The sequence below is a fragment of the Ochotona princeps genome, chromosome 29 (genome assembly GCF_030435755.1).
Source record: "Ochotona princeps isolate mOchPri1 chromosome 29, mOchPri1.hap1, whole genome shotgun sequence".
NCBI classification, from domain to species: Eukaryota; Metazoa; Chordata; class Mammalia; order Lagomorpha; family Ochotonidae; genus Ochotona; species Ochotona princeps.
The window spans coordinates 5,782,069-5,796,371 of record NC_080860.1 but is presented as its reverse complement, the minus strand read 5'-3'; the positions used below and the strand labels follow the sequence as shown (position 1 = coordinate 5,796,371).

At 53.7% G+C, this 14,303-nt stretch overlaps 2 protein-coding genes across 5 annotated transcripts in view; one reads left to right on the top strand and one right to left on the bottom strand.

Moving 5' to 3' along the window:
• Positions 1–4,233, bottom strand: part of PTPN11 (protein tyrosine phosphatase non-receptor type 11) — a 44,841-nt gene extending 40,608 nt beyond the window's left edge. For 2 of the 4 annotated variants that reach the window (XM_058656988.1, XM_058656990.1), the window contains exon 1: positions 4,006–4,232. In XM_058656988.1, the coding sequence (XP_058512971.1) occupies positions 4,006–4,019 (14 nt within the window). In that variant the 5' untranslated portion in view covers positions 4,020–4,232. Of the gene's footprint in view, positions 1–4,005 lie in introns of all 4 variants that reach the window. The other 2 variants (XM_058656987.1, XM_058656989.1) reach the window with 2 other exon arrangements.
• Positions 4,234–10,843: 6,610 nt separating this feature from the next.
• Positions 10,844–13,587, top strand: RPL6 (ribosomal protein L6). Its single transcript, XM_058656991.1, has 7 exons — positions 10,844–10,867; positions 11,309–11,557; positions 11,649–11,747; positions 11,962–12,105; positions 12,644–12,692; positions 13,011–13,195; positions 13,395–13,587. The coding sequence occupies exons 2-7, from the start codon at positions 11,309–11,311 to the stop codon at positions 13,545–13,547; spliced, it is 879 nt and encodes a 292-aa protein (XP_058512974.1). The 5' UTR covers positions 10,844–10,867; the 3' UTR covers positions 13,548–13,587.
• Positions 13,588–14,303: the final 716 nt, after the last annotated feature.

The following is a 14,303-nucleotide window of genomic DNA, read 5'->3' as shown; positions in this document are numbered from 1 at the left end:
TGGGGGCCCAGTGGCTAAATCCTCGTCTTGCATCCCAGCTCGTACCTCAGCTGCTCCACTTCCCATCCTGCTCCCTGCTTGTGACCTGGGAAAGCCATCGAGGACGGCCCAAAGCCTTGGGATCCCACACCCCATTGTGGCCACTTGGGGAGTGCATCAGAGAACAGAAAATATTTCTCTGTATCTCCTTCTCTCTGTAAATCTGCCTTTCCAGTAAAATAAATAAATCATCTTTTTAAAAAATTCTTTTGATAATCACACAAAACACAGAATACTTGTCACTGCAGTGTCAGCTCAGATGGCCACCTCCTGAGAGACCTTCCCTCAACCAGCGACCTAACTCACTGCACTCTCCCCACCCCGCGTTCAGTACACCTGAAACGGCCTTATTTATGAATGTGTTTGTCTCCCCTTCCTTCCTCAGCCATGAGAACAATATCCTTGCCAATCTTACTGCTTCACCCTGCCAGGCTCAGTAACCACTTGTTGAATGAATTAACACCAAGATTAAAGTAAATGGAAAAAGAACAAAGCTGCAGAATTAACACGATCCGATTTCTGGACCTACTAGAGAGGTACAGTAACCAAGAGCACACGGCATGCAGTCCAGAAGCAGACAGGCCCTTTCCCACAAAGGTGCAGATCCACCAGCCACAGGTGCTTTCTCGCACCCAACAGTTACGGTGGTGTGTGTTGTGCCGCAGCGGGCTGAGCCACTGTCTGGCATTCCCACATCCCACATCAGAGTGTCAGCTCAAGTCCCAGCTCCTCCACTTCCAACCCAACTTCTTGCTAATCTGTCTGGGAAGACAGCTGGGGATGACCCCAGTTCCTGGATCCTTTCCATCCCCATGGGAGATGGGCTCCTGGCTTCAGCTCGGCCCAAAGCCACACCTCACATTAGACGCAAAAATAAATTCAAAATGAATGAGTAGCCTAAAACTACTATAAAAACTTGCACAAGACATTTGAGGCCTTAGTTTAAGGAAAGATACCTCAGAAATAATGCCAAAAGCATCATCTATTTTTAAAAAATCAATAAACCAGACTTCATCAAAATTAAAACCTTCATGCTATTAAGAAAATGAAAAGATGAGCCGCAGAGCTGGAGGGAATGTTGGCAATTCTGATAAAGGACTGCCACGGGGTTATATAAAGAACCCAGTGATAAGAAGGCAGACAGTGAAAATAGGCAAAGATGACAGGTAGATGGCCAACACACCAGTCATCAGAGAAAATACAAATTGCAACTACAATGAGATACCACAACGCTTCCACTGGAAGGGCTAAACTTCAACTGTTGGCAAGCGCATGAAGAACCCTAACTCCCCAGTCACAATGGCAAAAACGGGACAATGGTATGACCACTCTGAAAAGCAACGGGGCGATTTCTGAACACATTAAATCACCCTCTGCTCTATGATCCAGCCATTCTACTTATAAGCACATCTCTACATGAACACTCGGGGAATTCTGAGACGGCCCCCGGGGACGGCCAAACTCGGGAAATAATCAAATGTCCATCCATGGGCAAGAATGGATTCAGCATTCTGCAATGTATCCACACAACGTTACACACACACTACACACTGTAGTGGATGAATCCCCCTACATAACCATCCTGAGCGTAAGAAAACAGGAACACACTGTCCAAGCCGGTTTACACCAAATTCTAGGAAATGCAAACTAGCATGTACTCACAGAAAGCAGAACAGTGGCCGCCTGAGAACAACGACAGGATTTATAAAGAGCCCGAGGCACCGTCACGAGGGGCTCTGGGAATGTCCATCACCTTGACCGTGCGGGTGACTTCTCACGTGCTCACACACACATCCACACTCAAACTGCACAGCAGTTACGGCTCAAGAAAGCTGGTTAAAGGCCGGCCACTTGACTCACGCTCTAAAAAGTGACAGACCAGACAGCGCGTTTTGCTCCTCCTCTGATATTTTTGGTGGTAGCCCATTTCTTTTCCACAACAGGCAAGTCAGAAACACTGGAGCATTTGAAACAGACACCTTCGGGGGGTGTTTGACTCAGTGCACCCCATATTGTGGCGTCTGGGTTGCAGTCCCATCACAGCTTCTGACCCCACCTGCCTGCTAGCACGTGTCCTGGGAGCAGTGGCCAGTGGGGGCACTGGCCAGTGGGGGCACTGCTCCAGCCCCCGTGGGAGACCTGCAGTGAGCCCTGGACTCCTGGCCTTCGGGGAGGAGAACCTGTGGATGAAATACCCATCTCTCGCACTCCCTCCCACTGCCATTCGTCCTTTCACTAATTTAACAATATTCTTTTAATGTCACTTTGATCGTTTGCTGCTTTAGCAAGGCCCACACTTCTTTGCTTCTAAACCCCCACACAGGACAATGTAGGGTCTATTACTACCCATTTCCTCACCCCCAGCCCCGAGTCTCTTTGTCTCCTAAAGCGGCAGATCCCTATTTGTCTGGAAGAGCAGAGCGAGGAACAAAGGCTCAATGACCATTTGACAGATAAGAGAATAGACAACTGTTTGACTTAAAAGCTCCCTAAAGAAGTGGGACATTTGCGGCTCTAACTCTTCCGTTGAAATGCAGTAATAGATTACCCCAATCAAGGAGCACCTGCCAAGAGATCAAGAAACCGGTCCAAGTCACTCACTTCCTAAGGAAGTTCAGTTTCCTTTTAGTTTTTTTTCCTCCTCCCCTCTTTGCTCCAGATCTAGAAGTGAATGACATGCAGGTGTGTCTGCAGAAGACCTGCCTAATATTTGCAAAACCTCTCTTTCAAATAGCTCTCCAAGGCTTGAAATCAATTTCTCCAACGCCTAGGACAGTGTGAACCTCAACAGCACAACAGGGCAAAGGCACAAAGGGGTCTTATGTGTGACTCCTACATAATGAGTGGTGACAGAAAATAGCAGGCCCATTATCTGAGAACAACAGGTCACATGACTGTTGAACAACAAAACGGAGGCTTCCTAAGGACTGACCAGAGTTGTAAAATAATAATAGCGACTTGGTGATGGGCAAGGAGGACGCGGGCTCCACCACTTACTGAGGGAGTGCTTAACCTGGGAAACAGAGTTTTCTTCTTTTGACCACAGGGTTAAGAAGACTGACCTTATCTCACGGTCATGGGGGGTGGTTAAAAGTCTGTGGTTAAAAGCGCTGAGAAGTGTTAGCTCCTAGTAATTAACACAAGGACCGCAGCGGCTCTCCTGCCCAGCCGCACCTTCAACTTCTGTCACTTGTTAGCACGTTCCCTCCAAGCCTCAATTTCCACATCCACAAAACGGGTACCAGCCAAGTCCTCCCGGTTTTCCAAGGTTGCAGCCAAGGGATGAAAAGGGGCGAGAACAAGCTCCCGGCCCTGCCATCTCCCCGAGCGAAGATCGGGGAGGAAGGAAATACTTGCAAGCGGCTGCACATACAGTCAGTTTTTCCACTTGCGGCCCGTGAAGGGTAGGAGCGGAGGTGGGGGGAAGGGGAGGCCAAGGGTCAGGGGGTCCTGAGCGAAGCCCCCCCCACTCTCTCCTCCCCGAGGAGCGCTCGAGGGGAGCGGCCCGGGAGCCGGGGAGCCTCCCCCGGAGAACGGGGTTATTTCGGAATCACCATGAGGCAATTCTCATGAGGCAATGGGTCAGGAATGCGGCGCCGAGCCGGGCCGCTGGCGGCCGCGCCGAGCTGGGCACCTCTACCTGCCCCCCGGGCCGGCTGGGCATCCCCCCCTCGGGGCCGCTAGCAGCCGGAACTCGCCGAGAGGCAGGAAATGAATGGGGACCCGAGGATGGGGTTGGGGGCGCGGTAGGGCCCCCCGGCTTTGGGGCCGGAGAAGGGGGTCGGGAGAGACCCTGTCTGTCCACCACCCCTCCACAACGCTGCACCCCACTCACTCCACTCCACCCTCGCGGTCCGAGGCCCGGCCTGGACGCTCTCCCTTCCTCCCAGTCCCAAGCAGGCGAGGTTGGGGGGCACCCCCCGAGAGCCGAGGCCCGCGCCGGGGGCCCCCCTCGGGGCTCCTCACCTCCGCGATGTCATGTTCCTCCCGCCCTCCGGCTCCGCGACGGACCCGCTCCTTGCTCAGGCTCCGCTGGACCCCGGTCACATCGGGCTGGCCCGAGGGAGGCCCCGCTCGGGACCGGACGGGGAGCGAGCAGAGCCCAGCCGGCCGCGCGCAGACCCCCCTCCAGGCCTGGGGATTCCGGAGACTGTGCAGCTGCCCCCCCAAAAACCCGCCTCGCTCCGCCTCCGCCCCCGCCCTTCGCCGCCGGCGCCGCCGTGATGTCAGCCGCGCGACGCCCGCCGCCGCTTCCGGCTTCCCGTGGGCCGCTGTCGGCTGCCCGGCGCCCACGCCGCGTCCACTGCCCGGCCGAGCTGTGGTCACTGCGCTCCTCGCATCGCCGCCCCGCTCGTCAGGTGTGCAGCCCCCAAAAGCTCCTAGGGGGTCTCTAGGCCTCGGCTGCCGCCCTGCCTTCCTTTCTGTGAGAAAAATCTTCATTTTTTGTGGTGAAAAAAAAAAAGATTGAGCAGCGCGCCCCGGGAGTGGCCGGTGAAGCGGTTGCTGCGATGGGACTTCGGGCCCTGTTTCACGTAAAGGGGACAGAGTAGAAATGCCCCCAAATCTCTGTTCTCGCGGAATCGGAATAATAATTATAACTTTAATTTTTATAAATATGAAAAGCTACACGGAGTTTAAAAAGGGTGAGAGTAAATTCCAACATCCCAGTTGGATGCCCGACACCTTTGGATAGTTCCAAACCCTACTTTCGTTTCTTTGGGTTTTTTTTTTTTTTTATTCATACATGCATGATACAGTATAGGATATTTAATACTGCATCTGCAAGTACCCATATGAGATCCCGGCGCGTTCAATGTGAGGACTTTAGCCGCTAGGCCACCACGCCAGGGCCAGGGCGCTGACTCTAATCCCAACAGCTCCACTTCCCATCCAGCTCCCTGCCTGTGGCCTGGAAAAGCAGTCGAGGACGGCCCAAAGCCTTGGGACCCTGCACCCGCATGGGAGACCCGGAAGAGCTCCTGGCATCGGATTGGTTCAACCCCAGCCGTTGCGGCCACAATGGGAGTGAATCAATGGACAGAAGATCTTCCTCTCTATATATCTGACTTTCCAATAAAAAAAAAAATCCTTTTTTTAAAAAACCTATAAAAAAATCAGATGAAGAAGTAGGATGTGGGAGACAACGGAGCAATAACGTTGGAAGCCAATGTTCAAATGCCAGGGCCTCAATTTTGAAACATTTGCTTATTTATTCGCATTTTATTTAAAAGGGCTTTCATGTGCTGGTTCAGTCTTCAAATGTCCAGGCTGAAGCCAGGAGCTAACAGGATCTCCCACGTGGGTAACGGGCCATCTTCCTCTGTTTTCCTAGGCACATCAGCAGGGAGCTGGCTGGGAAGTGGAGCAGCCTGGAAATGAAGCATCCCTCTGGTGGGATAACAGGCAGCCGCTTTAGGTGCTGCACCACAGCGCCCCCTTGCTTCCAGCTCAGGACCTGCACACAATCTATTTCCCTCCCAGGAGAGGGTCAGCCTGACCGCACCCCCAGTCCCCTGATCCCACCATAACTGTTTTTCATCTAGGGCTCAGGGCCTCTTCCCTTGGGCGAGGAAGCCTTGCCAGGGCCTGCCAGCCCAGTGAAGTGCTTCCCCAAGGCACACTGCCTTAGCCAAGAACCTGGCCCTCTCTAGCATCCATCTGAGAAGTAGCTTCCTGAGCCGGGAAAGGCCCTGACCATCCTGCCTGAATGTTCTCTGTAAAATGGGGTCTGAATCCTCTCTTTCCCCGTTGGGGAAAAGTGTGCGGAACCTAGCACACGCCTGGCGAGGTAACACTGCTTAGCTGGTGTCTGTCAAGGGAATGGCAAGCCTCTGCAGCGCAAGAGCCATCGGCACCTTCCACTCCACACACGCTGCAGCCAGAACAGTCTCTGGAACAGCGATGGAATCACACATCCCATCTCAGGAAGGAGGCGGGAGGCCTGCGTCACGCTGGGACCTCCGGGGACACTTCCCCAGGGCTGCCTGCTGCTTCCCACCCCCTAGCCTGACAGAAATGTGCTTCCTTCAGCCTGGGATGCTCTTCCAACCTTTCAGCCCCAGCTCAAGCAGCCCTTCCCAGAAACGGTCTGAGAATAAATCAGAGCCCCCACCCCCACTCTTTCCTACTCTTCTAGAGCTCCCATCCATGGCCCTGTCAGTACCTGGCACGTTTCAGTGACATTGGATGCCCCATCCAGCTCTTCCCATAGAATATGAGCTTTTCACACAACGTTATTGGTCCCAGCGCGATGGTTCAATGGCTAAATCCTCCCTTTGCAAGCTCCAGGATCCCACATGAGCACCGGTTCATGTCCCAGCTGCTCCCTGCTTGTGGCCTGGGAAAGCAGCAGCAGGTGGCCCAAAGCCTTGGGGCCTTGTACTCGTGCATGGGAGGCCCAGAAGAAGCTCCTGGCTCCTGTCTTTGAATCAACTCACTCCGGCTGTTGCAGCTAACTGGCGAGTGAACTAGCAGATGGAAGATCTTTCTCTGCCCTTCTCTTTCTAAATCTGTCTTTCCAGTAAAACAAAAAAATTGAAAGAAGCCTAAAGAAAGGGAGGATTTAAAAAAAGAAAGAAACAAGCCCGAATATCTTTGATTCACTAGCTCACCCCTAAATGCCCACAAAAGCCAGAGCTAGTCGGGTCCAAAATCAGGGGTGTAGAATGGCAAGAACTTCAGCCATGACCTGCTGCCTCCCAGGGCACATAACCCCAGGCCCTCCAATATGGGATGCAGGCATCCCAGGCAGCAGCTTAATCTGTTGTGCCACAACGCCCACCCTCCAAGTGGCATCTAAGCTGACACTGCACCAAAGTCCTAACCCCAACTTAATGTAGTGTGCAGGATTTTGTGGGGGTTTTTTGATTGGCTTACTGGGGGAGCTCCCCTGTTTCAGATCTAACTCCCTGGTGCTGTGCCTGGGAGGCAACTGGTGATGGCCTGTTGGGTTCCTGCCACCCACAGGTGATCTGCCTGTGGTTCCTGCCTCCTGGCTTCAGCCTAGCCCAGCCCTGGCTGTTGCAAGTATTTGAAAAGTGAAGCAACAAATGGAAGGTTTTTTTCTCTGCCTCTTCTCCTTTCTCGGTCACTCTGCCTTTCAACTGACTACATCAAGATTAATAAAAAAGAAGGGGCCAGCACTTTGGCACAGTGAGTGAAGCAACTGCCTGTTATCCTGGCATCCCATATGAGCGCCAGGTTCAAGCCCCAGCTCCCCCAGTTCTGATGCAGCTCCCTGCCTAGGAAAGCGGCTCCTAGAGCCTGGGCTCTGGACAGAACTCTGGACTCCTGGCTTCATCTTGGCCCATCCCTAGCCCTTGCAGCCACTTGACAAGGGAACTAGTATTTGGAAGATCTTTTTCTCTCTCTGGGTTTCTCTGTGTCACTCTGCCTTCAAATAAATAAATCTTTCAAAGAAAGGGAGGAAGAAAATTAAATATATGAACAATTTTTTGGCACAATTTCTAAACCATAATGACTATGAGGACCAGCATTGTGTCACAATGAGTTAAGCCGCTGCCTGTAATGCTGGCAGCTCATATGGTGCTGACTAGAACCCTGGCTGCTCTACTTGTCATCCACTCCCCGCTAATAGCCTTGGGAAGCAATGGATGATAGTGCTGGGAGTGCTTGGCCCAACCCTGGTGATGTTGCCTTCCGGGGAGTGAGCCAGCAGGTGGAAGACTCATCTCTCTCTGCAACTCTGTGTTTCAAGTAAATTGACCTTCTTAAAAAGACACTAGTTTTTCCACCACACAACAGGTTATTGATTTGTCTTTCTGTATTGTGAAAAGATATAATTAAGCTGAAGTATATATATATTTAAAGATTTATTTATTTTATTACAAAGTCAGATATACAGAGAAGAGGAGAGACCGAGAGGAAGATCTTCTGTCCGATGATTCACTACCCTCCCAAGCGACTACAAGCGGATCCAAATCCAGGAGCCAGGAACTTCCTCCAGGTCTCCCACACGGGTGCAGGGTCCCAAGGCTTTGGGCCGTCCTCGGCTGCTTTCCCAGGCCACCAGCAGGGAGCTGGATGGGAAGTGAAGCTGCTGGGATTAGAACCGGCGCCCATATGGGATCCCGACGCACTCAAGGCGAGGATTTTAGCCATCAGGCCACTGCACTGGGACCTGAAGTATATTTATGACCTTGGGTAAATCATTAACAAGCCTCACCTCACAGTTCTAATTCATTAAGAAGTTACATTAAGGCTCAAAGCGATGTCATCTCTGCAAAAATGTCTGAACTGTGATTAAAGTGTTGGGAAAATGTAACTGTTTTCTCTCTCTCTCTCTCTCTTTTTTTTTTTTAAGATTTATTTATTTTATTACAAAGTCAGATATACAGAGAGGAAGATCTTCCGTCTGATGTTTCACTCCCCAAGTGAGCCGCAACAGGCCGATGCGTGCCGATCGGAAGCTGGGAACCAGGAACCTCTTCCGGGTCTCCCATGCGGGTGCAGGGTCCCAATGCATTGGGCCGTCCTCGACCGCTTTCCCAGGCCACAAGCAGGGAGCTGGATGAGAAGTGGAGCAGCCAGGACATGAACTAGTGCTCAGGTGGGATCCAGGAGAGTGCAAGCTGAGGATTTAGTCACTGAACCATCACACTGGGTCCAATTTTAACTTTCAAATAAAATAAATTTAAAAAGAGAGAGACGGGGCCCAGCGGCGTGGACTAGCGGCTAAAGTCCTCACCTTGAACGCCCCGGGATCCCATATGGGCGCCGGTTCTAATCCCAGCAGCTCCACTTCCCATCCAGCTCCCTGCTTGTGGCCTGGGAAAGCAGTCGAGGACGGCCCAAAGCCTTGGGACCCTGCACCAGCGTGGGAGACCTGGAAGACCCGATGCGGCCACTTAGAGAGTGAACCAGTGGGTGGCAGATCTTTCTCTGTGTGTCTCCTTCTCTCTGTAATTTTGCCTTTGCAATATTTTTTTTTTAGTCAAAATTGCAGAGTCAGAGAGGGACAAAGAGAGAGAAAGAGATCTTTGATCTGCTGGTTCATTCCCTAAATGGCTGCAATGGCCAGAGCTGGGCTTCTGTGAAGGCAGAACTAAGAGGTTCCTGCAAGTCTCCTATGTGGGTACAGAGGCCCATGGGCTTGGGCCATCCTCTGCTGCTTTCCCAGGCCATAAACAGGGGGCCGAGTCAGAAGTGGAATAGCTGGGACACGAACCAGCAACACGGGTGAAGCATTAGACTGCAAAGGGCCTCATTAGAGAATTTTTTCTGTAGCAAAGACAGATATGTAATAATGATATTTAGGAGTGGATATTTGGGGCAGTCGTTAAGCTTCCCTTGAGACACATACATCCCATATCAAGCATATGGGTTCCAGTCTTGCCTCCGTTTCCATAGTTTCCTGCCAATGCACACTCCCCGGGAAGCAGCAAGTGATGGTTCAAGCAACTGAGCCCCTAACACGCAGTCAGAGACACAGAATCCCAGGCTCCTCCTGGCTTCGTCCTGGCCTAGTCCCAAATGCTGGGAGCATTGGGAGAATGAGCCAGCAGAGAGATCTTTCTCTGTCTTACTCTGCCTTTCAAGGAAAATGACGATAACCAAACTCTATAATCTACACGTTGATAGTCTCTGGTCCAGCCCTCCTATTTTGAAGTATTGCAATACCAAATTCGAACACAAGAGGGCCTCAGCTACACTTTGATTCCAATGCCGGGTCCCCTGCCAAGTGTCTGGGGCTGCGGAGCAGGTGAAAGTCTGTTACAATGTAGAGGGGTTCATGGTGCCAACTCGGGATTTTCTGCAGCAGAGGTTTCTTGGGAGTGGCATGCTCCGGAACCTGACCGATAGAGCTCTCCCATTCGAACAGGATCTACCAAGGTTGTGGAGTTCTTTTCTCTGGCGATCATCACTTGGATATTTGCGACATTGTTCATGAACCAGAAAACATCATCAAATTAAAAGTTAGCCTGGGGCCCGGCGGCGTGGCCTAGCGGCTAAAGTCCTCGCCTTGAACGCCCCGGGATCCCATATGGGCACCGGTTCTAATCCCGGCAGCTCCACTTCCCATCCAGCTCCCTGCTGGTGGCCTGGGAGGGCAGCCGAGGACGGCCCAAGGCATTGGGACCCTGCACCTGTGTGGGAGACCTGGAGGAGGTTCCTGGCTCCTGGGTTCGGATTGGCTCAGTTCAGGTCGTTGCCAGCCACTTGGGGAATGAATCAGACAGAAGATCTTCCTCTTTGTCTCTCCTCCTCTGTATATCTGACTATGCAATAAGAATAAAAAAAATTTTCAAAGACAGTGATTTTTATATACTTATTTCCCCCTGCATCTATTTGAATGACAGAGAGAGACATCTTCTGATGGACTGCTTCCTCCCCCAGCCAGCACTGGGCCAGGGGTAGGAGTGGGGCACAGGGCCAGGGTTTCCCAGGAAGGTGGCAGGTGCCAAGGAGCAGATCCGGCTTCTGTTGTTTCCCAGGACACACCAGCAGGGAGCCGACTTGGAAGCCCGGCTGCCCCACTGCCATTGGAGAGCTGAAAAAAGAAGGTGTCCCACACTGGACCTACTCCACTGTGTCTCCACACTGGCCCCAAGCACTTAAAAGAAGACGTCCGGATCCTCAGAGTGGAGGCTTGTGTGTGCATCTGGGGTGATATGTTCTTTGTGCCTCCTGCTAAGGAAGAAAAAAAAGAAACCTGGCATTCGTCGTTCAAGACTACATTTCCCAGGGCTCAGGAATAAACTACACTTCCCATGATGCCTCGGATCCGGAAGGAAGTGAGCGTAGACGTCTCCCGTGATTGCTTATAGACCGGAAGCCGGTCTTTTAGTTCTCTTTCCCAGCTTGCAAGGTAAGAATGGCGCGGCTTTCTGCGGGACTGGAGTCCCGGCTCCCAATCTTTAACCATCCGAAGCCGGAGGCCGTCAGGGCCACATCCACAGGCACGGGACGGGCTCGGAGACAACTGAGATGCCTCCCAGAGACTTTATTTCTTGGGGTTGGGTTCGTGGCGGTACCCTAGAGGGACGCGGGCGGCCCACCAGCCCTCATGGGTTCGGGGAACGAGGCTCCCGGAGCCCGGGGAAGTGAGACGGGGCCGGGGTGCGTGTGTGGGGGGGGTGGTCGCCGGGGACCGGGTTCCCTGGCGCCGCTGCCGGTGTGTGGGCCACGTCGGTGCTGGCGCGCGCCTGCTCCCCGGAAGTCGGCACAAGTTTGGGGCTGCCGTGTGTGTGTGTGTCCTCGCCCCCTGCACCGCCTGAACGAGCCATTCCTATGTATTAACGCCTGGTAGATGGCGGGTGAAGCAGCCCCAGCCCCCAAGCCGGACGCGAAGAACAAGCCCCCCCCAGCCAAGAAGGCCGACAATGCCAGCGACCCGGGGAAGAAACAACCCGGCAAAGGCAAGAAGAAGGCCAAGAAGGGGGTCCCCCACTGCAGCCGGAACCCCGTCCTGGTGAGGGGCATCGGCCGCTACTCCCGCTCGGCCATGTACTCCAGGAAAGCCCTGTACAAGAGGAAGTACGCGGCCCCGAGGTCCAGGGTAAGGTGCGGGACGCCCCGGCCCGGCCCTGCAGCGGCGTGTCCGGCCGGGCCGACTCACCGCTGGGCACCGGGGGGGTCCTCTCATCCAGATCGAGAAGAAGAAGAAGGAGAAGCCACGGGCCACCGTCACCAAGCCCGTGGGCGGCGACAAGAACGGCGGCACGCGGGTGGTGAAGCTCCGCAAGATGGTGAGGGGCTGCGTGGGCTCGTGTCCTGGCCATCCCCCTCGCCCACCCCGAGACTGGCCTTGGGGGGGTTCCTGTTGGTGGGGAGGTGATCTAAACTTAGTCTATCTGGGAGAAATGAAAACGTGACTGGGTGAGTTACGTAGTCAGGTGCCGGTCAGCCCTAACCTTGGCTCTGCCGTCCTGGGTGGGTGACTGCTGACCCTGAACTCTGCAGCCGAGATACTATCCCACGGAGGACGTGCCCCGCAAGCTGCTCAGCCATGGCAAGAAGCCCTTCAGCCAGCACGTGAGGAAGCTGCGGGCAAGCATCACCCCCGGGACAGTCCTCATCATCCTCACCGGGCGGCACCGAGGCAAGGTGAGCGGGGCATGGCCGAGACTGATGGCCAGCGAATGTGCTGCTCAGTTTCCGTCTCAGTGTGGAGCCCAATGTACACAGGTGGAAATTGTGCTTGCCTAGATAATGAGGGGGCAACAGGCTGCTCCACTTGCAAACCGGCTCCCTGCTAGTGGCCTGGGACAAGGAGAAAAAGATGGTTGCAAGTGTTTGGGTGTCTGCCAGGCACGTGGAAAAAAACAAAACATCTGGGCGTGGACCAGTGTTTTTATTGGAGTCAGGTCTACAGGAAAGAGCTTCCATCCACTGGTTAGCTCCCCACACCGGTGCAGGGTCCCCGGGCTTTGGGCCGTCTTCGACAGCTTTCCCAGCCACAAGCAGGGAGCTGGATGGGAAGTGGGGCTGCCAGGATATGACTGACTCCTGTATGGGATCCAGGCGCGTGCAAGGCTAGGACTTCAGCCACTGGGCTACTGTGCCAGGCCCAGGAAGATCCACTCCTTTAAAAGCTTTTGAGAAGTTCTTGCTTGCAGCTAATTGTTTTCTGTGTAACTTACAGAGAGTGGTGTTCCTGAAGCAGCTGGCCAGTGGTTTGCTGCTAGTGACTGGTAAGTGAGGAAGCCTTGTTTAGGTAGCTGAGAAAACGCCATGCTCGCAGCGAGGGCGGTGGGAAGCTGGCCGGAAGGATGCTCTTGAAAGCCGAGCCGCTGGGAGCAGGGATGTTGACGTGCCCGTGGTCACTGGCAGTGGATGGGTTCCTGTTGGCTTCATGCAGCATCCATTACTCCATCATCAGGGAGGACTGTGGCCAGGCACCTTAACCCTGAAAGGGGAGGATGGGCAAACCTCGAAGGTGCTGGGTGCTGGCACAGTAGTGCCCGCTCAGTTGATGGTTCATGTCTCCTTTGCTAAACTCTTCCCTCTAGGACCTCTCTCCCTCAATCGGGTCCCTCTGCGTAGAACACACCAGAAATTTGTGATCGCCACCTCGACAAAGATTGACATCAGTGGGGTGAAGCTCCCGAAGCACCTCACTGACGCCTACTTCAAGAAGAAGAAGCTGCGGAAGCCGCGGCATCAGGAGGGCGAGATCTTCGACACAGAGAAGGAGGTGAGCTGGGCTCCCTGACTCTCATCCTTGACCACTGGCTGTTAGTGTTGCTGGGAGTGTGTGTGAACCCAGGAAAAGCGGCAAGAGCTGCCACTTGCATCACCCCTGCGGTTACACTCTGAGTCTTCCTGAGAGCGAGCCCTTGGTGGGATTTCCTCTTTACCTGAAAGTTCCTGAAAACACTTTTCTCTTTATTTAGAAATACGAAATCACAGAGCAGCGTAAGGCCGATCAGAAAACCGTGGATTCGCAGATTCTGCCAAAGATCAAGGCCGTCCCTCAGCTCCAGGGCTACCTGCGCTCCGTCTTTGCCCTGACCAATGGCGTTTACCCTCACAAATTGGTGTTCTGAATTTCGTAGAATCTCACTAAATATCTGTTGAAACTTCGAATCCTTGTCCTTTACTTGGCCACGCTTGATGTGGCCATGCCAGCAGTACCATGGGGTGCTGAGGGAGAGCCTGCTCCTACCGCCGAGCTCCAGGGCTCTTCCGAGGGTCTGGCCTTGGCTGGTTCACCCACCCTCAAGCCATGGAAAGTAGGGGAATTGGCCAAGAAGTGCCTGAACAAATTAGTAGGCAGAACTGTGGGACTAGAGCGCCACTGACGGGGTAAGGGGTCCACCATCTGATGGTGCGGGGCCAGTCATGCTGGTGGTCACACATGGGCACAGGGACCCATTGACTTGGGCCATCCTCCAGCGCCCCCATGGGATGCCGCCCCACAGTGAGTTATTTGAAAGGTGATTCACTCCCCAAATGGGTTCAGCCAGGCTGAAACCAGGAACCAACCCTTGGGACCATCTTTGACAGAGGCTTGGATTGGAACCTGTCATCTGTGATGCCTGCTCAGCAGCACGCTGACCCAGGACCAGCGTCTCTTCCCCTCACCTGGCCGCCAATTCACAGCTCATAGACCTGTGAACTCGGCAGATGAGGCTGGTAGCTGCCTTTATTCAGTGGGCTAAGCCCTGACATCCCATCCCGAAAGCCTTACAGAGGTGCCATTGGGCTGGAGCTCCACAAAGAGCCCTGTGCTGTGCAGTCTCAGAAGTCTGAGCACTTAGCACAGTGGTGGCCCTGGGTGACTGGGCATGCTCTGTATGTTT

What these genes read in the sequence shown, in the direction of transcription:
- RPL6 (XM_058656991.1), top strand. Translation starts at nt 11,309, where the DNA reads ATGGCGGGTGAAGCAGCCCCAGCCCCCAAGCCGGACGCGAAGAACAAG. An exon ending in TGGTGAAGCTCCGCAAGATG is followed by an intron (nt 11,748 to 11,961) that starts GTGAGGGGCTGC and finishes TGAACTCTGCAG; the next exon opens with CCGAGATACTATCCCACGGA. An exon ending in TGGTTTGCTGCTAGTGACTG is followed by an intron (nt 12,693 to 13,010) that starts GTAAGTGAGGAA and finishes TCTTCCCTCTAG; the next exon opens with GACCTCTCTCCCTCAATCGG.